This window comes from Canis lupus, chromosome 20, assembly GCF_011100685.1.
Source record: "Canis lupus familiaris isolate Mischka breed German Shepherd chromosome 20, alternate assembly UU_Cfam_GSD_1.0, whole genome shotgun sequence".
Lineage (NCBI taxonomy): Eukaryota > Metazoa > Chordata > Mammalia > Carnivora > Canidae > Canis > Canis lupus.
In genome coordinates this window covers 38,963,715-38,987,944 of record NC_049241.1, presented here as the reverse complement: position 1 = coordinate 38,987,944, position 24,230 = coordinate 38,963,715, and the positions used below count along the sequence as shown (strand labels likewise).

The window sequence follows — 24,230 nt, the reverse complement described above, 5'->3', positions numbered from 1 at the left end:
GAAATTCCCATATGCCCCCTACCCCCATACATGTATAGCCTCTCCCACTATCAACATCCATACCAGAGTGGATACATTTGTTACAATCATTGAACCTACATTGGCATATTATTACCACCCCAAATCCAAAGTTTACATCAGGGTTCACTTTTCGTATTGTACTATTGGTTTGGATAAATGTATAATGACAAGTATCTACCACCATAGTATCACATAGAATAGTTTCACTGCCCTAAAGATCCTCTCCACCTATTTATTCCTCCCACTCTCACTCCCTTCAGCCTTTGGCAAACACTGATACTTTAATTGCCTCCATGGTTTTGCCTTTTTTGGATGTCATATGGTTGGAATCATATGGTATGTGACCTTTTCAATTTGGCTTTTCTCATTTAGTATTATGCACTTTAAGTTCCTCCATGTCTTTTTGTGGCTTGATAGCTCATTTCTTTTTGTCACTGTATTCAGCATATACCAGTGTCTGGATGTACCACAGTTTATTTATCCATTTACCTGAAGGATATCTTGGTTGCTTCCACATTTTGGCAGTTATGAATAAAGCTGCTGTAAACATCCAGATGCAGATTTTTGTGTGGACATGAATGTTCATTTGAGTAAGTACCAAACAGTCAGACTGATGAATCCTGTGGTAAGACTATATTTAGTTTTCTAAGAAACTGCTAAACCACCTTTCAGAATGGCTGTACCATTTTGAATTCCCACCAGCAATGAGTGAGAGTTTCTGTTGCTTTTCACATCAGCATTTGGTGTTGTCAGTGTTTTGGATTATGGCCATTATAGTAGATATGTTTTAAACTCATTTTAATTTACAATTCTTGAATCATATTTGGTATTGAACACTCATATGCATTTTGCCATATGTATATCTTCTTTGGTGAGGTATCTATTCAGGTCTTTTGCCCATTTTTCAACTGAGGTGTTTTTATTATTAAGTTTTAAACATTCTTTGTATATTTTAGGTAACAGTCTTATATGAGATGTGCCTTTTTTTTTTTTTTGAGATGTGCCTTTTATAAATATTTTCTCCTGGTTGTGGTTTGTCTTTGAATTCTCTTGATAGTGTGTTTTTGCGGAGCAGTAGTTTTAATTTTAATGAAGTCTAGCTTATTGATTGTTTCTTTCATGGATCATGCATTTGGTGTACAACCTTAAAGGTCATTGCTATACACAAGGTTATTTAGATTTTCTCTTTTAGTTTTGTGTTGTACATTTAGATCTTTGATCCATTTTGAGTTAATTTTGTGAAGAATGTGAGGACATAAATGTCTGTGTCTAGATTCATTATTTTAAAATGTTGTGTCTAGTTTTCCGAGCACCAGTTGTAGCATCTTTGTTCCTTTTTAAAGATCAGACTATTATTTATGTGGGTCTACTTCAGTGCTCTCTATTCTGTTCTGTTGATCTATTTGTTCTTGCTCTAATATTGCACTGTCTTGATTACTGTAGCTTTATAATTGTAAGTTTTGAAGTCAGGTAGTGTGAGTCTTCCATTTTTGTTACTCTCCTTCAATATTATGTTGCCTATTCTAGGTCTTTTACTTTCCCTTATAAACTTTAGACTCAGTTTGTCAGTATTCAGAAAACAACTTGTTGAGATTTTTATTGGCATTAGGTGGTCTTTCCATGCTGTTGATTTTGTCTTTTGATGCACAGAAGTTTTAAATTTTGATGTAGTCCCATTTATCTATTTCTACTTTACTATTTTTACTGTTACCGGTGCTTTTGGTATCATATCCAAGAAATCATTTTCAAGTTTATATCATGAAGATTTTCACTGTTTTCTTCTAACAGTTTTGTGACTCTTAGAAGAGCAAAATTTTAAAACTTTTATGAAGATTACATTATTAATTCTTTTATAGAGTATGCTTAAGAAATCCTTGTCTAAACCAAGGTCACGAAAATATTCTACTTTTGTTCTTGTACCAGTTTTACCATTTACATTTAACTCTGTGATATATTTTGAGGCAATTTTATGTAGGTTTGAGGGGTTTTTTTGTTTGTTTTATGTATATCCAATTGTTTCAGCAATGGATATTTGTTAAAAAGACTATTATTTTCCTTTGCACCCTTTTTGAAAATCAGTTGTTTAGTTACATGTGGGTTTTTTTGTTTTCCAGTGTATTTCATTGGAAATAACATTTTTTATTCCTTTTCAAAATTATTTTGACTATTCTAGTAGTCAGTTACCTAAATTTTAGAAAGAACTTAATACCTACCAAGATTTTTGCTGGGATTTTGATTGGCATTGCATTGAATCTATAGACCAATTTAGGGATAATTGACATCTTAATAGTACTGAGTTTTGCAGTTTGTACACATGATAAACCTCTTTATTTATTTATTTATTTTTTTATTTCCCCTGTTCTGTCTCCTTCAGGGGCTGTTAGTTTTCTGGTTTTCATCTCTAACATGGGACTTTTGGTTTTCAAGTCTAATACAAGGCTTGCAGGGCAAATTAAAAAGGTCTTTGTTCTTACCAAGAATCAGATTTCTTGAATAAGTACTTTTTGGATTACATCATGTCTTTGGTTTACTTCCAGAGTTCTGTAGAATTTGATTTTGACAGTTTTTGCCAGCATTCTTATTCCTTTTATTGAGGAGAGGCTTTTTTGGAGATCCTTACTCTGCCATTCCTGCTGATATCATTCTCTGTGCTGTTTCTTAAGTTACTATAAAATGTCACATTTGGTAAATCACTTTTTTCTTTTTAATAAATGAAGATACTGAAACTCTCCAGGTAGAATTGAGTTATTCAAATTTCTTATCTCGGCTGTTGCACTAAACATAAACAAGGATATTTCTTCTTTTATTGTTTGTAATGATTTCAGGAAAGTTGACTTTTTCCTCATAGCTTTTTTTGCAAGATTTAAAGATTAATGCATATAGAACAACCTCTCTCTGATTTATTTATTTATTTTTATTTATTTTTTATTGGTGTTCAATTTGCCAACATATAGAATAACACCCAGTGCTCATCCCATCAAGTGCCCCCCTCAGTGCCCGTCACCCAGTCATCCCCACCCCCCGCCCACCTCCCTTTCTACCACTCCTAGTTCGTTTCCCAGAGTTAGGAGTCTCTCATGTAGAACAACCTCTCTATTGCAGTACATAGAACTATAAGCTCTTAGTTATTATTAATTATTATCAATAATCTCCTTTTCTTCATTTTCTTCATTCAATACACCTCATTGGAACATTTTCCTCTTAAAACTCAAGGAGAGAAACTATAACAAAACTCTAAAAATAATAGATTGGAATCGAGAAAAGTTGATAATGAAATTTTTTCCTGAAAATTGTTTTTATTTTGTAATTGAAACTTTGATTATTAATGCTGTGTGAATGCTGAGAAGAAATAACTGAAGAAGAGATGTCAACTTTAGCATCTGGAAAGCCAAGAAATGTAGTTTTGTGCATGGAACATTGAATAAAACCAGGAAACTGAAAGTCTGGGCTGTAGTCCCTATCTGCTACCAAAAAAGCTATATGATTTTGGCATTTTCCTGCCCCTAACTAATTCATCTGAATTTTCATGGAGTTGAATTACATGTTCTCTGAGGTCTTTTTTAATTTGGGGGCTTTATTCGGTTGAAAGTTTTACCTTTTGAAGAAAATTGGAAGTGTATTCTAGGACTGTTCCTTCTAGAGCAAACTACTGCTAATAAAGGTACACTATTTGTTTTGCATTAATTTTTCCTCTTAAAAAGTCATATTATGTGTTTTATAGAAAATAACATTATGATTTTAATATCCTTTGTATGCTTTGTTTTAGGTTGGTACAGAGGAGTTTCAACAAAGAAGCCAAATGTAAAGGTAAAAGTTTATTGTTACCTTTTCTAATGTAGGAAGCTACCTAGTATGTTTATTTGATATAAAAACAATTGTTACTTGTCCATCTTCTAATCTTTTGCAATAGTTATACTCATTGTTTCCTTTACAGAGCTGAATCAGACTCTGCTCTTTGTCAGCAATATTAACATGTTTTTTTTTAAAAGGACAGAAAATACCTGTATGATCATAGCTACAAAGCTTATTTTGAAAAAACCTGTTCAGATCATTTACTATTTTTTCCTTCAAGTATTTGTCAAAAACTAAATTGACCTCACAACCAACACCAAAGCCATACAGACAATTTTAAGATAATATTATGAACAATTACATGCCAACAAATTGGGCAATCCGGAAGAAATGGATAAATTCCTAGAAGCATATGAACTACCAAAACTGAAACAGGAAGCAATAGAAAATCTGAACAGACCCATAACAAGCAAAGAAAATGACGCAGTAAACAAAAACTTCCCAACAAATAAGAATCCAGGGCTGGATGGTTTCCCAGCAGAATTCTATCAAATGTTTAAAGAAGAATTAATACCTATTCTGAAGCTGTTCCAAAAAATAGAAATGGAAGGAAAGCTACTAAACTCATTCTAGGAGGCCAGCATTACCTTGATCCCCAAGCCAAAGACCCCACTAAAAATGAGAATTACAGACCAGTATCCCTGATGAACACGGACGCAAATATCCTTACCAAGATACTAGCCAATAGGATCCAACAGTACATTAACAGGATTATTCACTACGACCAAGTGGGATTCATTCCTGGGCTACAAGGGTGGTTTAGTATCCACAAATCAATCAACATGATACACCACATTAATAAAGAAAAGGATAAGAACTATATGATCCTCTAGTAGATGCAGAAAAAAAGCATTTGACAAAATATAGCATCCTTTCTTGATAAAAACTCTCAACAATCTAAGAATGGAGGGAATATACCTCAGCCTCATAAGGGCCATCCACATATGAAAGATCCACAGCTCATATCATCCTCATTGGGGAAGAACTCTCAGTTTTTCCACCTAAGGTCAGGAACACAACAAGGGATGTCCACCCTCACCACTGTTGTTCAGCAATGTACTGGAGGTCCTAGCCTCAGCAGTCAGACAACAAAAAGAAGTAAAAGGCATCTAAATCAGTAAAGAAGTAGTCAAATTTACACTTTAAAATGACATGATACTGTGTGTAGAAAACCCAAAAGACTCTGCCAAAAAATTGCTATAACTCATTAGGAATTCATCAAAGTCGCAGGATATGAAATTAACACACACAAGTCTGTTGCATTTCTGTATACCAATAATGAAGCAGCAGAAAGAAATGAAATCAAGAAATTGATCTCATTTATAGTTGCACCAAAAGCCATAAGATACCTAGAAATAAACCTAACTAAAGAGGTAGAAGATCTGTACTTTGAAAACTATAATACACTTATGAAAGAAATTGAAGACATAAAGAAATGGAAAAAAATTCCATGCTTTTATGGATTGGAAGGAAAAATATGTTAAAATGTCTATATTAAAAAAAATGTCTATATTACCCAAAGCAATCTACACATTCAATGCAATCCCTATCAAAATAACACAAGCATTTTTTTACAGAGCTAGAAGAAACAATTATAAAATTTGTATGGAATCAGAAAAGACCCTGAATAGCCAAAGTAATGTTGAAAAAGAAAACCAAAGCAGGAGGCATCAAAATTCCAGACTTCAAGCTGTATTATAAAACAGTAGTCATCAAGACCGTTTTGTATTGGCACAAAAACAGATACATAGATTAGTGTAATAGAATAGAAACCCAGAAATGTACCCACAGCTTTTTGGTCAACTAATCTTTGACAAAGCGGGAAAAAAATATCCAACGGACAAAAGATAGTGTGTCAACAAATAGTGCTGGGAAAACTGGACAGCCAAATGCAGAAGAATGACCACTTTCTTATAACATACACAAAAATTCAAAATGGAGGAAAGATCAAAATGTGATACAGAAATCCATCAGAATCCTAGAGGAGAACACAGGCAGCAACCTCTTTGACCTTGGCCACAGCAATTTCTTGCGACATGTCTCCAGAGGCAAGGAAAACAAAAGCAAAAATGAACTGTTGGGACTTTATCAGGATAAAAAGCTTCTACCCAGCAAAGGAAACAAACAGGCAACAAAACTAAAAGGCAAACTATGGAATGGGAGAAGATATTTGCAAAGGACATATCAGATAAAGGGCTAGTGCTGAGTGAAGTGGGTCAGTCGGAGAAGGACAAACATTATATGTTCTCATTCATTTGGGGAATATGAATAATGGTGAGAGGGAAGATAAGGGAAGGGAGAGGAAATGTGTGGGAAATATCAGAAAGGGAGACAGAACGTAAAGACTGCTAACTCTGGGAAACGAACTGGGGGTGGTGGAAGGGGAGGAGGGCGGGGGGTGGGAGTGAATGGGTGACGGGCACTGGGTGTTATTCTGTATGTTAGTAAATTGAACACCAATAAAAAAATAAAATTAAATTAAAAAAAAAAAAAAAAAAGATAAAAAAAAAATAATAAAAAAAAAAAAAAAAAAAAAAAAAAAAAATAAAATGTGAACTGAAGTGGGGATGAGGGTGGGAGTGGTGTGTGATATATTAACCCATTGGCTTCCATGACATTCTCCCATGCACTGGAAGGAAACTCCCTCCACTGAGTGAGTAGCTCCTGGGAGCACAAGAAGCCCCACAGGCAGGGGCAAATACAAACTCAGTAATTACATCTTCTTAATGCTGCTACTTCAAATGAACAGAAATCCTCTACTGAGAGGCAGGGACACTAGCTGAGCCCCATGGATTGGGAATCACTAAATCTGATCTAAAGCTCATAGCTTGGCTGTTGGTGAAACTGGAGGGTTGTTGATCAACCCTGGCACATGCTGCATGCATAAATATGCATGAGGGCTTCAGCTTGGGTCTGAACAAGATGTTTTGTGCTATCTTGTTTTGAGGGATACTGTAGGGAGGAGAGAAATGCGGAGAATAGAGAGGAGGAACTGGGCCTTTTACTCAAGGAGCCCCTGGGCCTGTCTTGGATTCGGCAAGACTCTGGGCCCCAGTGGAGCTGTTGTGGGGTCTAGGTATACAATGAAGTACTTGACAGTACTTGAAAGTACAATGAAAAAGTACATTGAAAGTACAATGAAAACTAAGGATATACTAGTCCCCTCTCAGTTCAGAGTACAGCCCTGTCTCTCACTTCAAAGATGAGCAGTTTGAGGAACAGCAAGAGGCAGCCCCCACTTGGGCATGGACAGAGATATCCTCACAGTGGTGACTGTGATGAGCAAGAAGATGAATGCAAGTCTGTAAAGCACAAATATTGGGAGAAAAAGGAATTTTTAAAAGTGCGACCTGAATGTCCCATATATATAGATTGAGGCAAAAATATGAACTTGAGGTTATTGATATTAACATGTCCCCATCAGTATCATCAGGGAAAAATCTGGAGATAGTGTATAATACTATTTCCTTAAAAGCTCATGTAGTACATACTAGGATTTACCCAAAGGATACAAACATAGTGATTTGAAGGGACACCTGCACCCCAATGTTTATAGCAGCAATGTCCACAACAGTCAGACTATGGAAAGAGCCCAGGTGTCCATCAACAGATAAACGGATAAATGTATATATATATACACTTGTGAATAATGTATATTTTCTGTCTATACAACAGAATATAATGTATATTTTCTGTCTATACAACAGAATATTGCTCAGCCATCAAAAAAAATGAAATTTTACCTTTTGCAATGACCTAGATGGAACTAGAGGGTATTATGCTAAGCTAATAAGTCAATTAGAGAAAGACAACTATCATATGATTTCACTCTTATGTGGAATGTAAAGAATAAAACAGAAGATCATAGGGAAAGGGAGGGGAAAATAAAATAAGACAAAATCAGAGAGGGAGACAAACCATAAGAGACTCTTAACTCTAGGAAACAACCTGAGGGTTGCTGAAAGGGAGGGGGTGAGAGATGGGGTACCTGGGTGATGGGCATTAAGGAGGGCACATGATGGAATGAGCACTGGATGTGATATACAACTGGTGAATACTAAACTCTACCTCTGAAACTAATAACACACTGTATGTTAATTAATTTAATTTACATTTTTAAAAAGCTCACGTAGTGCAAATGCTTTTTAAATAAAGTTGGATATTGTTGTTTACTTTTTTCAATAAAGTTATATTTTTACCAACAAAAAAAAAAAAAAAAAAAAAAAAAAAAAAAAAAAAAAAAAAAAAAGATAAAGGGCTAGTATCCAGAGTCTATAATGATCTTAATCAAACTCAACACCCAAAAAACAAATCCAATCAAGAAATGAGCAAAAGACATGAATAGATATTCTCCAACGAACACATACAAATGGCTAACAGACATGAAAAATGCTCAATATCACTTGGCATCAGGGAAATACAAATCAAAACCACCATGAGATACTACCTCATACCTGTCATAATGGCTAAAATTAACAAGTCTGGAAACACCAGATGTTGGCGATGATGCAGAGAATGGGGAACCCTCTTAACACTGTTGGTGGGAATGCAAGCTGGTACAGCCACTCTGGAACAAAAAGTATGGAGGTTTCTCAAAAAGTTAAAAGTAGGGTACTTGGGTGGCTCAGTGGTTGAGCATTTGCCTTTGGCTCAGGTCGTGAACCTAGGGTCCTGGGATTGAGTTCCACATCAGGCTCCCTTTAGGGAATCTACTTCTCTGTCTGCCTATGTCTCTTCCTCTCTCTGTGTCTCTCATGAATAAATAAATAAAATCATTTTAAAAAAGTTAAAAGTAGAACTGCCCTATGACCCAGCAATTGTACTGCCAAGTATTTACCCAGAGATACAAAAACAGTGATTTGAAGGGACACCTACACCCTAATGCTAATAGCAGCAATGTCCACAGTAGCCAAATTGTGGAAAGAGCCCAAATGGATGAATTGATAAAGATGTGATATTATGTATACAATGGAATATTACTCAGCTATCAAAACGAAATCTTGCCATTTGCAACAATGTGGATGGAACTTAGAGTGTATTATGCTTAGTGAAGTAAATCAGGCAGAGAAGGACAAATATATGATTTTACTCATATGTGGAATTTAAGAAATAAAACATGAATATAAGGGAAAGAAAAATAAGATAAAAACAGAGAGGGAGTCAAACCATAAAAGACTTTTAATTATAGAGAAGAAACTTAGTGTTGTTGGAAGGATGTGGGTGGGGGTATGAGGTAATTGGGTGGTGGGCATTAAGGAGGGCACTTGATGTAATGAGCACTAGGTGTTATATGCAACTGATGACTTATTAAATTCTACCCATAAAGCTAATGATATACTACATGTTAACTAAGTTGGATTTAAATAAAAAATTTAAAAGAAAAGTAAGTTGACTTATTCAGAGTCCTAGTCCTGTAGAGCCGTGTGATTATATAGAAGAATTTATTTCTAAAATACAAAATGAAAAAAACTTTCAAATAATTTTCAGTTATATGTCTTTGTTGATGATGATAGTCTTGTTAAAATATGGATTTAAATATGACTTTTGTGAACCGGATTTTATATATTTATTCTGTTACCAATAATATTAATTTGATCAAACAACGTATATTTTAAGTGCTGGATATAATATATTTAGGAACATTTTTCTCCAGTAATGCATTTGCAAAAACTTCTTTCTACTTACTGTTTCATGTAATTAATATTATCAGCTTTTCTTTTTTCTTTCTTTCTTTCTTACTTTTTTTTTTTTTTAAAGATTTTATTTATTTATTCATGAGAGACACACAGAGAAGGGCAGAGACAGGCAGAGGGAGAAAAGCAGGCTCCATGCAGGGAGCCAGGCGTGGGACTCAATCCCAGGTGTCCAGGATCACACCCCGGGCCAAAGGCAGGCGCTAAACCGCTGAGCCACCTGGGCTGCCCTTCTTTTTTTTTTTATTAACAGCTTTTCTTATATTTTTTCTGTAGCTTGAATTTTAATATATTAGCTTTTTTCTTATACTGAAAAATATCAGAATTACTATTTTTATTAAAAAATTGTTCAGAGTTCTAACCATCAATTTTTCCAGTAGAATCAATCATTCATTTTTGTTTTTAAGATAATGATTTTAAGAGGACAGTATCTTCAAATTTTAATTCCTCATATCCTTGGCATTGTTCACATTTTGGGCCAGATAATTCTTCATTGTGGGGAGTTGTCTTGTGCATTTTAAGATGTTTAGCAACATATATGACCTCTACTTCCTAAATGTCAATAACATTTCCACCCTCAAGTTGTGGCAATGAAAAGTGACTGCAGACATTGCCAAAGTCCTCCCTCCCCTATCATCCCTAGGGATGGGGTGGTGGTGGTGGTGGTGGTAAAATTGCCCCAATTGAGAACCATTGCTCATAGGTAATTTTTTTGTGTATTTCTGGTTTTGTAAGAAAGATTTTATTTATTTATTTGAGAGAGAGAGCAGATGTGCACCCACAAGCAGTGGGGCTGGGAGACGCAGAGGGAGAAGGGAGAAACAAATTCCCCACTGAGCAGGGACTTGAAAATGGGGCTCCATTCCAGGACCCTGACTGAGATCATGACCCAAAGTGAAGGCAGATGCTTAACCAACTGAGCCACCCAGGTGTCTCTTGTGTTTCTAATTTTAAAATAAACTTTCAGGTATTATTTCTACCTCAAGAGTGCTCTTGTGGATGGGACGCCTGGGTGGCTTAGAGGTTGAGCGCCCGCCTTGGGCTCAGGGTGTGACCCTGGGGACCTGGGATCGAGTCCCGCATCGGGCTCCCAGTGTGGAGCCTGCTTCTCCCTCCGCCTGTGTCTCTGCCTCTCTCTGTGTCTCTCATGAATAAATAAATAAAATCTTAAAAAGAAAAATTCTTTTTAAAAAAAGAGTGCTCTTGTGGAAATAATTTCTATTTGTATTTTATGTGTTTTAACTTAAAATCATAAAAAATTAGAACTTGAATAAATGAGAAATTTTATAAATGATCAGAGAGTTGTAATTTATGATATAACATGCTTTTTATTTATTTTAGTTAATATTTGTGACTTTGGCCACCCCGTCACCTTGTTTCCAATACTAGTGTTTGAGGATCATTGTGGAGACGATGGTCACTGAAATTATTACATGATTGTAATTAAAATAACCAGTTGATGAATGGTGTGTGGTTTGAAAACCTTCTTGTGAGACATACACATGGGATGGTATATGTGATACCACCTGTGGCTACAATCATCTGGAGGCTCAGCTGGCTGGAGTGTCCAGGAGGGTTTATTCACAGGTCTGGCAACCTGGCAAGGATGGCTGGAAGGCTGTCCTTAGCCAAATCTCTGAAATAGCTAGACTTCCATCTAGTCTCAAGGTCTGTCCTTCTCCATATGGCTTCTCTAGCAGGTAGTCAGAGTTCTATTTTATTTTTATTTATTTTTAAAATTATTTATTTATTTATTTATTTATTTATTTATTTATTTATTTATTTGAGAGAGAGAGAGAGAATGGGGAGGAGCAGAGGAAAAGGGATGAGCAGACTCTGTGCTCAGTGTGGAGCCTGACACAGGGCTTGATCAGATGACCCTGAGATCATGACCTGAGCTGAAATCAAGAGTTGGATGCTTAACCAACTGAACACCTAGGTGCCCCAGTCAGAATTCTGTTTTAGAGTAAGGGAAAGGTGCTCAGAATCTCATACCTATTTTCTAAATTATTTTTTCTGCAACAAAGATATTTACAGACTGTGGGAGAGGCCACCTTGTGATTAATCTTAGTGGTGATTTCATAAGCTAATCAAAATGAAGAAACCAAATTAAACTAATCTTAAGTCTTAGGGCTCATTTTGTTTGATAAGACTCTTTTAATTTCTTTACTTTTGACTAATGTGATACTCTTGAAATTGTCTATTTTGGTAATACCAACTTCATTCTAGAAACTTAGATTGTAGCATTTATTAATAACATCTGTATACTTTTAATAGCTTGTATTTATATTATTTGTACTTGTCTTGTTAAACTTTAAAAATTTAATGGAAATAGCAATTTCATTTCCTGTGGCAATAATATTTTGTGGAATCACGGTGATAATTCTTTAGTTTGTAAAATATCTTCATTTAATGATTCCATACACTTAAAGTGATAAAAAATTCCTATGTCTTAATATTATAGTCATAATAAGTAAAAATTTCAGTAGGTTTTTTGTAGCTGTTAGCGGTTAAATAAATTTACAAGGTGGCTTATTAGGATGTCTTTAGTTGTGTATGACTTATGCTAAAATTAAAATTCAAAATAGCCCAAATAAAATAATATCTGAACTAGATAGCAAATATCATATTCAAAAATCTTACTAAGTGGTAAAACATTTCTTTCTATAAAACAAGAAAATCTCAAAGCTGAATTGTTTTGTTCCCTATGAATATTCTGTAGTAAGATGTTACATTCTTAAGAGAAAACCAGGATGATTATAAAATACCCTTTCAGTTATATATTTTTGTGACCACATAATAAAATTGTACAGTTTAAGAGAAGGATAATATGTAGGAAAAATATGCTACTCAGTTTTATGCTCATTTATCTTAAGAATGATAGGTTTTTGTCTTTTGCATTTCTTTGAAGACTTTATTTTTACAGCATATACTGTAGGGTAGAACTTATTTTGGTTTTATAATTTTAGAAATCAGAAGTTTTGATACATAATATTATCTTCTGGTGAAATGTCATGTTATATAATTGTTAGGCTTGCCAAAATATTAGCTTTCTTAAGAACATACATAAAGAATAAGAGAGTAAGATAACAACAGTAGATATTTGATGATAATTTTGTGGGCTTTTTTTTTTTTTTAAAGATTTTATTTATTTATTCATGAGAGAGACAGAGAGGGAGAGGCAGAGACACAGGCAGAGGAAGAAGCAGGCTCTGTACAGGGAGCCCAACGTGGGACTTGATCCTGGGACTCCAGGATCACACCCTGGACTGAAGGCGGTGCAAAACCACTGAGCCACCGGGATGCCCAATTTTGTGGGTTTTTTAAATAAAATGAGTGCTTAAGAGGAAAAGAGCAAAATTCAAGAGAGTTTATGTTTTCCATTTTGTAGTTTCAGGATTAGCTTTTATGTAACTACTGTCAGCTGGATACCAAGAATTCTGCCAGATAGCTACAGTGCCTTATAGAATGTTTTATATCACAAGTAGAGAGATAGAGGCATGAAACTATAAGAAATGTTCAAGGATTATTAGATAGTCCAAACTGGGTAGAGCCTAGTACAGGAAAGTGATGGATGGCAAGGCAGGAAAGGAAAGGTAGGTTGGATCCATATTTGAAGACTGTTATATGCCAAAGAATATAAAGAATGCTAAAGAATTTGGATTTTGTCTCTCTGGCCACAGGAAATCTGCCATTTAACAGAATCATGGATCTACGATTGCCACAGAGCATAATAATAATAATAACAGAACATGGAAGACTCCTAACTCTGGGAAACGAACTAGGGGTGGTGGAAGGGGAGGAGGGCGGGGGGTGGGGGTGACTGGGTGGTGGGCACTGAGGGGGGCACTTGATGGGATGAGCACTGGGTGTTCTTCTGTATGTTGGCAAATTGAACACCAATAAAAAATAAATTTATTATTAAAAAAATAAAATCTTTAAAAAAATAAAAAATAAATTTACTTGAGAGGGACGGTGGGAGAGAGAGAGTGGAGAGGGAGTGGCAGAAGAAGAGAGAGAGAATCTTTTTTTTTTTTTAAGATTTTATTCATGAGAGAGAGGCAGAGACATAGGCAGAGGGAGAAGCAGGTTCCCTGAAGGGAGCCTGATGTGGGACTTGATCCCAAGACCCCAGGATCATGACCTGAGCCAAAAGCAGATGCTCAACCACTGAGCCACCCAGGCACCCCGAGAGAGAATCTTAAGCAGAACCTCCCCTTTCCCCCCTCACTGAACATGGAGCCTGACTCAGACCTCAGCCTATGATCCTGAGAGATCATGACCTGAGCAGAAATTAAGAGTCGGACTCTTGACATGCACTTAACCCACTGAGCCACCCAGGTGCCCAAATACAGCATAATTATAAAAGAGTTTATTGGAAAAATAGTAAGCACCTCTTAAAGGTACATATTGAAGTATTTATGGATGAATTCTAAAATTTTCTCTGAAGTACTGCAGTAGGTAAAAATGTGTATGTGGGGATTAATTAATCAAGATTGGCAAAATGTTGGGACACCTGGGTGGCTCAGCAATTGAGCATCTGCCTTTGGCTCAGGGCATGATCCCGGAGTCCCGGGATCGAGTCCCACATTGAACTCCCTGCATGGAGCCTGCTTCTCCCTCTGTCTATGTCTCTGCCTCTTTCTCTGTGTCTCTCATGAATAAATAAATAAAATCTTAAAAAAAAAATTGACATTGATCATCATTAAAACTGAATGATAGGTTCGTGTAGAGTATGTTATTCTGTCTAATTCTGTATGTATCTTAAATGGGGATAATTATCATTTTATTTTTTATTCATTCATTCATTCATTCATTCATTCATTCATTCATTCATAGAGACAGAGAAAGAGATAGAGACATAGGCAGAGAGAGAAGCAGGCTCCCTGCAGGGAGCCCGATACGGGACTCAATTCCAGGACCCCGGGATCACGACCTGAGCCAAAGGCAGACGCTCAACCACTGAGCCACCCAGGTGCCTTAGGGATAACATTATCCTTAGGGATACTTACTTCATAGAATTGTTATGAGGAATCATTGAATTTACATGAAGCTTAACACAGTGCTTATTAGCACACGATAACAGCACAATAAATATTTACTTCTGTTTCTATAACAACTACTGCTATGATAGCATAGGGCTGCAAATAAGACTTTAAAGACTTGACAACACTCAGAGGACAGAATAAGAGGAACTAGCACAGAGAGGCTGAGAAATAGAAGTGATAGTTGGCTAAGGAGAAGAAAGGTTTTTTTTTTTTTTTTTCTTTCAAGGGTAATTAATGATTTCAGGTACTGTGGAGTAGTCTAGTAGAATGGGTACTGAGTAGGGCCTACTATGTTTGGCAATTAGAAGGCCACTGGTGATTTTTAAGGGAATCACTTTTAATAGCATAACGGTGGCACAGAGCCAGAATCTAGTGAGTAGGTTATGTGTGAAAGGAATGAAGTAGATGTAGATTCTACGGAGTATATGGTTGTTGGTTTGGGGAGTAGAGGACTCTGATGAACATTTTGAATTTGATTTATGTAAAATTCTAGAAAATGTTAATAATTTATAATGCCTTAAAAAAGTTCAGTAGTTGCCTGCCAATAGTGTTGAAGAGAGAGATGGATGACAAAAAGATGTGAGAAAACTTTTGGGGATGGTGCAAATTTTATTATTTTAATTGTGCTCATGATTTCACTGGCAAATGCACTATATGCCAAAAGGCATCAAATTCTATACTATGTGTAGTTTGTATATCAGCAGTGTGTAGTATGTCATCTATACCTCAATTGTTAAAGATTTTTTTAAAAAGATTTTATTTATTCATGAGGACACAGAGAGAGAAAGAGAGGCAGAGACACAGGCAGAGGGAAAAGCAAGCTTCATGCGGGGAGCCCTGAGAATTCTTCCTGGGTCTCCAGGATCAGGCCTTGGGCTGAAGGCAGCACTAAAACACTGAGCCATCCGGGCTGCCCCAAAAAAGATTTTTATATCAAACCCTGAAGATGTGATTTCACATTCACTCTGAGAGTTATCATCTCAGTTTTTCAATTTACTTTTAGTTTTAGTGGTTAGTTTTGATACAGGCTTGGTCAATATCAAGTAATACTGAGACCTTATCTAACGATTTTTTTTAAATGAAAGAAAACTAGTTATCAGTAGGAGTTCTCCTAACTGAAAACTTTTAAAAAATAACATTTATCATTGTTACTCAGCATTGGCATTTTATGTTTGTGGTTTGTATTTTATCTTACAGCGACATGTTAAGTGTACTTCATCGATGCGCCTTATTATTAGTGTATTTGTATTGTTGTAGGTGGGGAGAAAGTGGTAGAAGTTGAAAGAATGAAGGTGAGGTGGTATTTTGTACCAGGCATACTTTTTATTGTGTTTGGAAGTCTTCAAGACCAACCCTAGATTTGAAGATTTGCTATGAGGACCCACAGGGTTCATTATATAGTTGCTCTCAAAGGTATGAATTACTGCAGTGAAGAATACAAATCAAAATCAATAAAAGGAAAAGATGCATGGGTTAAAGTCTGGGGAAATCAGGCTCAAGGACTTCCAAGAGTCCTTTCCCAATGGAGTCACACAGGACAAACCTAATTCCCCCAACAACACTGTGACAGCACATGTGAAATGTTATCAACCAGGGAAGTTTGTTTGAGATCCAGTGCTCAGAGTTTTTATTGGGCACTGGTCACATAGGCAGCTTCTGTCTAGCATGTAACAAAATTCCACGATCCCAGAAGGAAAAAAGGTGTTCAGCATAAATGATATTCTTTGTGTCAAATAGTTAGGCAATGTGAATGATTCTTATCAGCAAATGGTGAGAACCCTCCCCAAATTTAAGTTTAAAAATAAGTATGAGAGTTTCAGTTGGTCTGCGATTTCAGCAATACTTTTCATTTTTAGTCTTTGAAATTTTAGCCATTCATATGAATGGGCTGGCAGTATCTTGTTATGATCTTAATTTTTATTTCCCTGATGACTAATGAGGTTGAACACTTTTTCAAATGTTTATTGGCGTTTCACCTCATTTTTCTGTGGAGTGTCTGTTCAAGTTTTTCACTCATATTTTACTGTTTTTTAAAAATTGAATTATATGAATTCTTCATTTTGTATATTTTAAATATACTCTTGGTGTGTGGCTTGCCTTTTTATTTTCTTAATGTTTTGTTCTGAAGAATAGATTTTAATTTTGATGAAGTCTAATTTGTCATGGTAGAGCTAATGTTCTGTCTTCAGTATTGCCCAATTCATTTTCTGTCAGTTGAGTTAGTTGTATTTTGTAGGAAATTTGTCTATTTTGTTTTTTCTTTTTGTTACTGTACAAGCTATTATTTTTAATGCTTTTTTATTTTTTCAAGATCATTCATTCATTCATTCATTCATTCATTCCTGAGGCATACACAGAGAGGGACAGAGACGCATAGGCAGAGGGAGAAACAGGCTCCCTGATGGGAGCCTGATGCAGGACTTAATCCCAGGATCACAACCTAAGCCAAACCAGAAAACAGATTGTTAACCATAGAGAATGAGATGGGTTTAATGGGGTGATGGGTGTACTTGTGGTGAGCATCAGGTATTGTATGTAAGTGATGAATCACTGAATTCTACACCTGAAAATCATATTACAATGTATGTTAACTAACTGGAATTTAAATAAAAACTTGAAATAATGTAGAAATAAAAAAAAACTTTGACCTTTTTTTCTACAATTTCCTCAAATATTTCATTGCTACTTTTTTTTTGGTGTTCCAGTTACATATGTTACACTGTTTTATATTACTTGACAGTTTTTTTTAACCATTGTTTTATTTTTCAGCTTTTCCCTCAACTCTCTTACTTGCATAGTTTTAATACTAGGTCTTCAAGTGTGCTACTCTTTCTTCCATGGTATTTAATCTGCTACTAAACACCTTGAATGAACATTTTCATTTAGATGTGTTTTTCAGCTCTTTTATTTCCATTTTGTTCCATTTTATATATGTATTGCACTTTCATTGTGTTCCTGTTTTCTTTTAAATTCTTGAGCAAATTTTTTCTTTTTTTAATATAAATTCAATTAGCCAACATATAATAAGTACATCATTAGTTTCAGATGTAGTGTTCAATAATTTTAATAGCTGTTTTAAACTTCTTTCCTGCTAGTTCCCGTTGTGTATCATTTTTGGTCTTTTTACTGGCTACTTTTTCTCCTGTTTATGGCTTATATATTTTCATACCTAGTAGTTTTTTTTCTAGAATTTTGAAGTTATGTTGTTGAATTTTTTGATCTGAATTTTGTTACCTTTCTTTAAAGAAAAAAATTTTTTTTAAAGCAGGCGCTATGCTCAGTGTGGGGCTTGAACTCGTGAGCCTGAGATTAAGAATCACTGAGCCAGCCAGGTGCCCCTAAAAGTTTAATTCATTTGTGCAGGGAATTGATTTACTTATAATTCAGCTTGATCCATAAGGTTTGTTAGAATAGGTCTAGAGTAGCCTTTACTTTAGGATTCTTTGACCTTAATCTTAACGTTCAGTTTTATTGGGTCTTTATTGAAATACCCATGGGTTCACTAAATTCTTTCTACTCTGCCGGGTTAGAACTTGAATGTGTACCAACCTTATGTTTGCTTCAGGAATGAACTTCTAGCTGCCCGTTAGTTAGTTGCCATTTCCCTGGACTTGTAGAGTCTCACTCAGCAATTACAGCTTAGTTTTCAGTCAAAGACTCCAGGAAATTTCTGTGAGGAATTCTTTAATTCTTGGTCTTCATGATTCCCTTTTGTTCTGTTGCACAGAATTCACCTCTCCCACTCTTAATAATGCTTGACAGTGCTTTGCTCTGTACTGTCTCTTTCTGATCTATAAAGGCCTCTAGACAAAAAATGTTGGAAAATTGTATCACTCACTTCATTTGTTTCCCTTCTCCTAGTGATTATACATTCCTGTGCTGCTGGTTGTCCAGTGTCTGAAAACAGTTGCTTCACATAATTTGTTCAGTTTTTTAGTTGTTTTTGACAGATGATAGATGTGGTTTTCTTTGTTATACTTTATATTTTTGAGATGATTAAAAAGTTATATGCAGTTATCATAAATAGATATCCAAGTCCTCCATTGAAAACATCTTGTAAAACTGTAGTACAGTATCAAAACCAGGATAGTGACATAAATATAATTAAGAGGCAGAATATTTCCATCACCACAAGGATCTCTCATGTTGCCCTTTTATAGCCATACCCACATCCCTCCACCTCTGTTGCCTGATAATCTCTGACAACCAGCTAATTCCTTCTCTGTTCTTTTTGTTGTTGTTGTTGATTTATAATTTTGTCATTTAAAAATGTATGTGGGTGGGAGTACCTGGGTAGTCAGTTGGTTAAGCGTCTGCCTTGGGCTCAGGTCATGATTGCAGTGTTCTGGGATCAAGCCTTGCACCAGGCTTCCTGCTCAGTGGGGAGTCTGCTTCTTCCTCTCCTGCCCCTGCTCCTTCTCTGTCTCTCTCTCTCCCACATGGGTATGCTCTCTCAAATAAATGAAATCTTCAAAAAAATATATGTAGGTGGAAGTATACAGTATGCAGCATTTTGGAATTAGAGATTTTCATTCAGCATAACTCTATCAAAATTTGTCCATGGTTTTTGCATGTATTAATAGTTCATTACTTTTTATTTCTGAGTTATATTCATGGTATGAATGTACCACCATTTGCTTAGCTATTCACATTTTGAAGGTTATCAGAGTTGTTTCCAGTTTTTTACTTTAAAAGAGAGCTGTTATAAACATTTAGGTACACGTTTTTATAGTCTTGTGAACAAAAGTTTTTATTTCCCTGTGGTAAATGCCCAGGCATGCACTTGTGTTGGCTTATATGATAGTGGCAGATTTAGTTTGTTAAGAAACTGCCAAACCATTTTCTAGGCAGGTGGTGGCATTTTACATTTCCGACTGCAGTGTATGAGAGATCTAGGGTCTTTGCATTCTTGGCAGCATTTGATTTTGTCACTATTTTCTATTTTAGTCATTCTGATAGGTGTAGTTATATCTCATTGTAGTTTTTTTTTTTGTAGTTTTATTTTTTATTTATTTATTTTTTTTAAATATTTATTTTATTTATTTATGATAGTCACAGAGAGAGAGAGGCACAGAGACACAGGCAGAGGGAGAAGCAGGCTCCATGCACCGGGAGCCCAATGTGGGATTCGATCCCGGATCTCCAGGATCGTGCCCTGGGCCAAAGGCAGGCACCAAACCGCTGCGCCACCCAGGGATCCCTTTTTTGTAGTTTTAATTTGCATTTCCCTAATGGGTAATGATGTTGAACACCTATCTTTTCACATGGTTATTTGCCAATTTATATATGCTTTTCATGCCTTTTACCCATTTTCTGATTGCACTTCCTGTGTTTTTAAAAGTTTCTTTAAGTTCAGTTAGCTAACATATAGGACATCATTAGTTTCAGATGTAGTTCTCTTTTTTTAAAAATAATTTGATGTATTTTGATAGCAAACTTACAGGAACAGCACAGAGGACGGGCAACATTAAAAACATGTACTTACATGTAGGACAACTCAGCTAGAAAAGTATAGTGAATGAATGGAATCTACTGTATGATAAAAATGCAGCAAACACCACTTAGTTGCCATTAGTAAGAATTTACTTGTTTTAAAAAAAACCAAATGCTAGCATTGTCCAGCAAATTTTAACAGGTTTATTTATAATTGTTATACAGTCTAACTGCTGAAACGTGTTCACTGAAACATTTTGACCATTAATGCTTTATGCCCCTGCATTTATATTAAAAATTCATACACAAATGAAAATGGGAAAACTGTCAATACTTGATTTCTGTCCCCTGTTTTTCCACTTGCAGTCATATACTTAGGTACCTTTGACCCCATGGGGGGAAAAATCTAACGTTCAGAACTACCAAAAACAGGAAGAAGAGAATTTTTTTTAAAGATTTTATTTATTGGGATCCCTGGGTGGCGCAGCGGTTTAGCACCTGCCTTTGGCCCAGGGTGCAATCCTGGAGACTCGGGATCGAATCCCACGTCGGGCTCCCCAGTGCATGGAGCCTGCTTCTCCCTCTGCCTGTGTCTCTGCCTCTCTCTCTCTCGAATAAATAAATAAAATCTTTAAATTTTTAAAAAATTTTTATTTATTTATGATAGTCACACACAGAGAGAGAAAGAGAGGCAGAGACACAGGCAGAGGGAGAAGCAGGCTCTATGCAGGAATCCCGATGCAGGACTCAATCCGGAGACTTCAGGATCATGCCCTGGGCTGAAAGCAGGTGCTAAACTGCTGAGCCACCCAGGGATCCCCAGATCTGTTTTGAAGCCCCGAGCAATTTCTTGCACCAGACCCTGGAAAGGAAGTTTGCGGATCAGAAGTTCAATGGACTTCTGACAACGTCTTATTTCCTGGAGTGCCCCAGTACCAGACCTGTAACGATGAGGTTTCTTCACCCGTCCAGTAGAGGGCGCAGTCCTGCAAATGGCTTTTGTAGCTAGTTGCTTCCTCAGTGCTTTACTACAGGTGGATTTGTGATTTGCCTGCAATCTGCTCTGTAGCAGCCATGGTTACAGGCTGCTACAGGTTACCTCCTTCCTTACTTCTCTTCTTGGACTTGAGCTCTGTGGGCTAGAGGTGATGCTGGCGTTAGTGAGCAATGGCCCAGATGTAGTTTTCAGTAATTCATCAGTTGTGTATAACACCCAGGGCTCATCACATCACCATTTGGAAAAAGACAAATATCATATGGTGTCATTCAAATGCAGAATATAAGAAATAGTGCAGAGGACCATAAGGGAAGGGAGGGAGAACTGAATGGGAAAAAATCAGAGAGGGAGACAAACCATGAGAGACTCTTAACTGTGGGGGACTTTCTGTTTTTAACTGTTGTGTTTTGGAGTTCTTTTTTTTAGTTAATTTATTTTTTATTGAAGTTTAATTTGCCAACATATAGCATAACACCCAGTCCTCAACCTGCCAAGTGCCCTCCTCAGTGCCCATCATCCAGTCACCCCAACCCCCTGCCCATCTCCCCCTTCCACTACCCCTTGTTCATTTCCCAGAGTTAGCTGTCTCTCATGTTTTGTCACCCTCACTAATATTTTCACTCATTTTCTCTCCTTTCCCTTTATTCCCTTCCACTAATTTTTATATTCCCCAAATGAATGAGAACATATAATGTTTGTCCTTTTCCGATTGACTTACTTCACTCAGCGTAATACCCTCCAGATCCATCCACGTTGAAGCAAATGGTGGGTATTTGTCGTTTCTAATGGCTGAGTAATATTCCATTGTATACACAGACCACATCTTCTTTATCCATTCATCTTTCGATGGACACCGAGGCTCCTTCCACAGTTTGGCTATTGTGGACATTGCTGCTATAAACATCGGGGTGCAGGTGTCCCAGCATTTCACTGCATCTGTATCTTTGGGGTAAATCCCCAACAGTGCAATTGCTAGGTCGTAGGGCAGGTCTATTTTTAACTCTTTGAGGAACCTCCACACAGTTTTCCAGAGTGGCTGCACCAGTTCACATTCCCACCAACAGTGTAAGAGGGTTCCCCTTTCTCCACATCCTCTCCAACATTTGTGGTTTCCTGTCTTGTTAATTTTCCCCATTCTCACTGGTGTGAGGTGGTATCTCATTGTGGTTTTGATTTGTATTTCCCTGATGGCCAGTGATGTGGAGCATTTCCTCATGTGCTTGTTGGCCATGTCTGTGTCTTCCTCTGTGAAATATCTGTTCATGTCTTTTGCCCATTTCATGATTGGATTGTTTGTTTCTTTGGTGTTGAGTTTAATAAGTTCTTTATAGATCTTGGGTACTAGCCCTTTATCTGATAGGTCATTTGCAAATGTCTTCTCCCATTCTGTAGGTTGTCTTTTTGTTTTGTTGACAGTTTCTTTTGCTGTGCAGAAGCTTTTTATCTTGATGAAGTCCCAGTAATTCATTTTTGCTTTTGTTTCTCTTGCCTTCATGGATGTATCTTGCAAGAAGTTGCTGTGGCCAAGTTCACAAAGGGTGTTGCCTGTGTTCTTCTCTAGGATTTTGATGGAATCTTGTCTCACATTTAGATCTTTCATCCATTTTGAGTTTATCTTTGTGTATGGTGTAAGAGAATGGTCTAGTTTCATTCTTCTGCATGTGGATGTCCAATTTTCCCAGCACCATTTATTGAAGGGACTGTCTTTTTTCCAATGCATAGTCTTTCCTCCTTTATCGAATATTAGTTGACCATAAAGTTCAGGGTCCACTTCTGGATTCTCTATTCTGTTCCACTGATCTATGTGTCTGTTTTTGTGCCAGTACCACACTGTCTTGATGACCACAGCTTTGTAATACAACCTGAAATCTGGCATTGTGATGCCCCCAGATATGGTTTTCTTTTTGAATATTCCCCTGGCTATTCGGGGTCTTTTCTGATTCCACACAAATCTTAAGATGATTTGTTCTAACTCTGAAGAAAGTCCATGGTATTTTGATAGGGATTGCATTAAACGTGTAAATTTCCCTGGGTAACATTGACATTTTCACAATATTAATTCTGCCAATCCATGAGCATGGAATATTTTTCCACCTCTTTGTGTCTTCCTCAATTTCTTTCAGAAGTGTTCTATAGTTTTTAGGGTATAGATCCTTTACCTCTTTGGTTAGGTTTATTCCTAGGTATCTTATGCTTTTGGGTGCAATTGTAAATGGGATTGACTCCTTAATTTCTCTTTCTTCCGTCTCATTGTTCGTGTATAGAAATGCCACTGATTTTTGGGCATTGATTTTGTATCCTGCCACACTGCTGAATTGCTGTATGAGTTCTAGCAATCTTGGGGTGGAGTCTTTTTGGGTTTTCTATGTACAGTATTATGTCATCGGCGAAGAGGGAGAGTTTGACTTCTTTGGCAATTTGAATGCCTTTTATTTCTTTTTGTTCTTTATATATTCTAGATACTAGTTTTATATCATATGTGTAGTTTGAAAATTTTTCTCTCCATCTGTAGCTTTTCCTTTTGTGCTCTTGACAGAGTCTTTCATAGAGAAAGTTTTAAATTTTGGTGAAGTCTGACTTGTCAGTGTTTTCTTTCATGGATTGTGCATTTGATGTAAAGTCTTAAAAGTTCTTTCCTACCTCTGTATCTCCTGTGTAGAAAATTTCCTCTTATATTTTTCTAAAGTTACACAATTTTATGTGATCTATATGAAGTTAATTTTTAGAGCAGTTATGATGGTTAGGTTGATTTATTCTGTCTTTGATTGATTTTCATGTCAGGGTTATTGTTTTGCTTTGGATGTCCAATTGCTCCAGCTTCATTTGTTGAAAAGGTTATTTCCCCCCTATTGCTATTGTAAAAATATTTAGGTATGTTTGTGTGAGTCTAATTTTGGTTTCTCTCTCTTTTAAAAAAAAATGATCTTACTTGTTTATTCATGAGAGATGGGGTGAGCGGGGGCAGAGACATAGGCAGAGGGAGAAGCAGGCTTCATACAGGGAGCCTGATGTGGGTCTCCATCCCGGGACTTCAGAATCACGCCCTGGGCGGAAGGCAGGCGCTAAACCACTGAGCCACCCAGGGGATCTCCCTAAATTTGGTTTCTCTTTTCTTTTCCATTGATCTGTTTTTCTATTCCTCTGCCAATACTTGATTTCTGTAGCTGTGTAACATTTCTTAAAATC

General features: G+C 36.4%; 1 protein-coding gene across 8 annotated transcripts in view; it reads left to right on the top strand.

Annotated features, from left to right (window-relative positions):
* The window catches only part of DOCK3 (dedicator of cytokinesis 3), a 504,793-nt gene that overhangs the window by 123,968 nt on the left and 356,595 nt on the right, over nt 1–24,230 (top strand). For all 8 annotated transcript variants that reach the window (XM_038566321.1, XM_038566316.1, XM_038566315.1 and 5 more), the window contains exon 3: nt 3,788–3,828. In XM_038566321.1, coding sequence (XP_038422249.1) covers nt 3,788–3,828 — 41 coding nt within the window. The remainder of the gene's footprint in view (nt 1–3,787; nt 3,829–24,230) is intronic.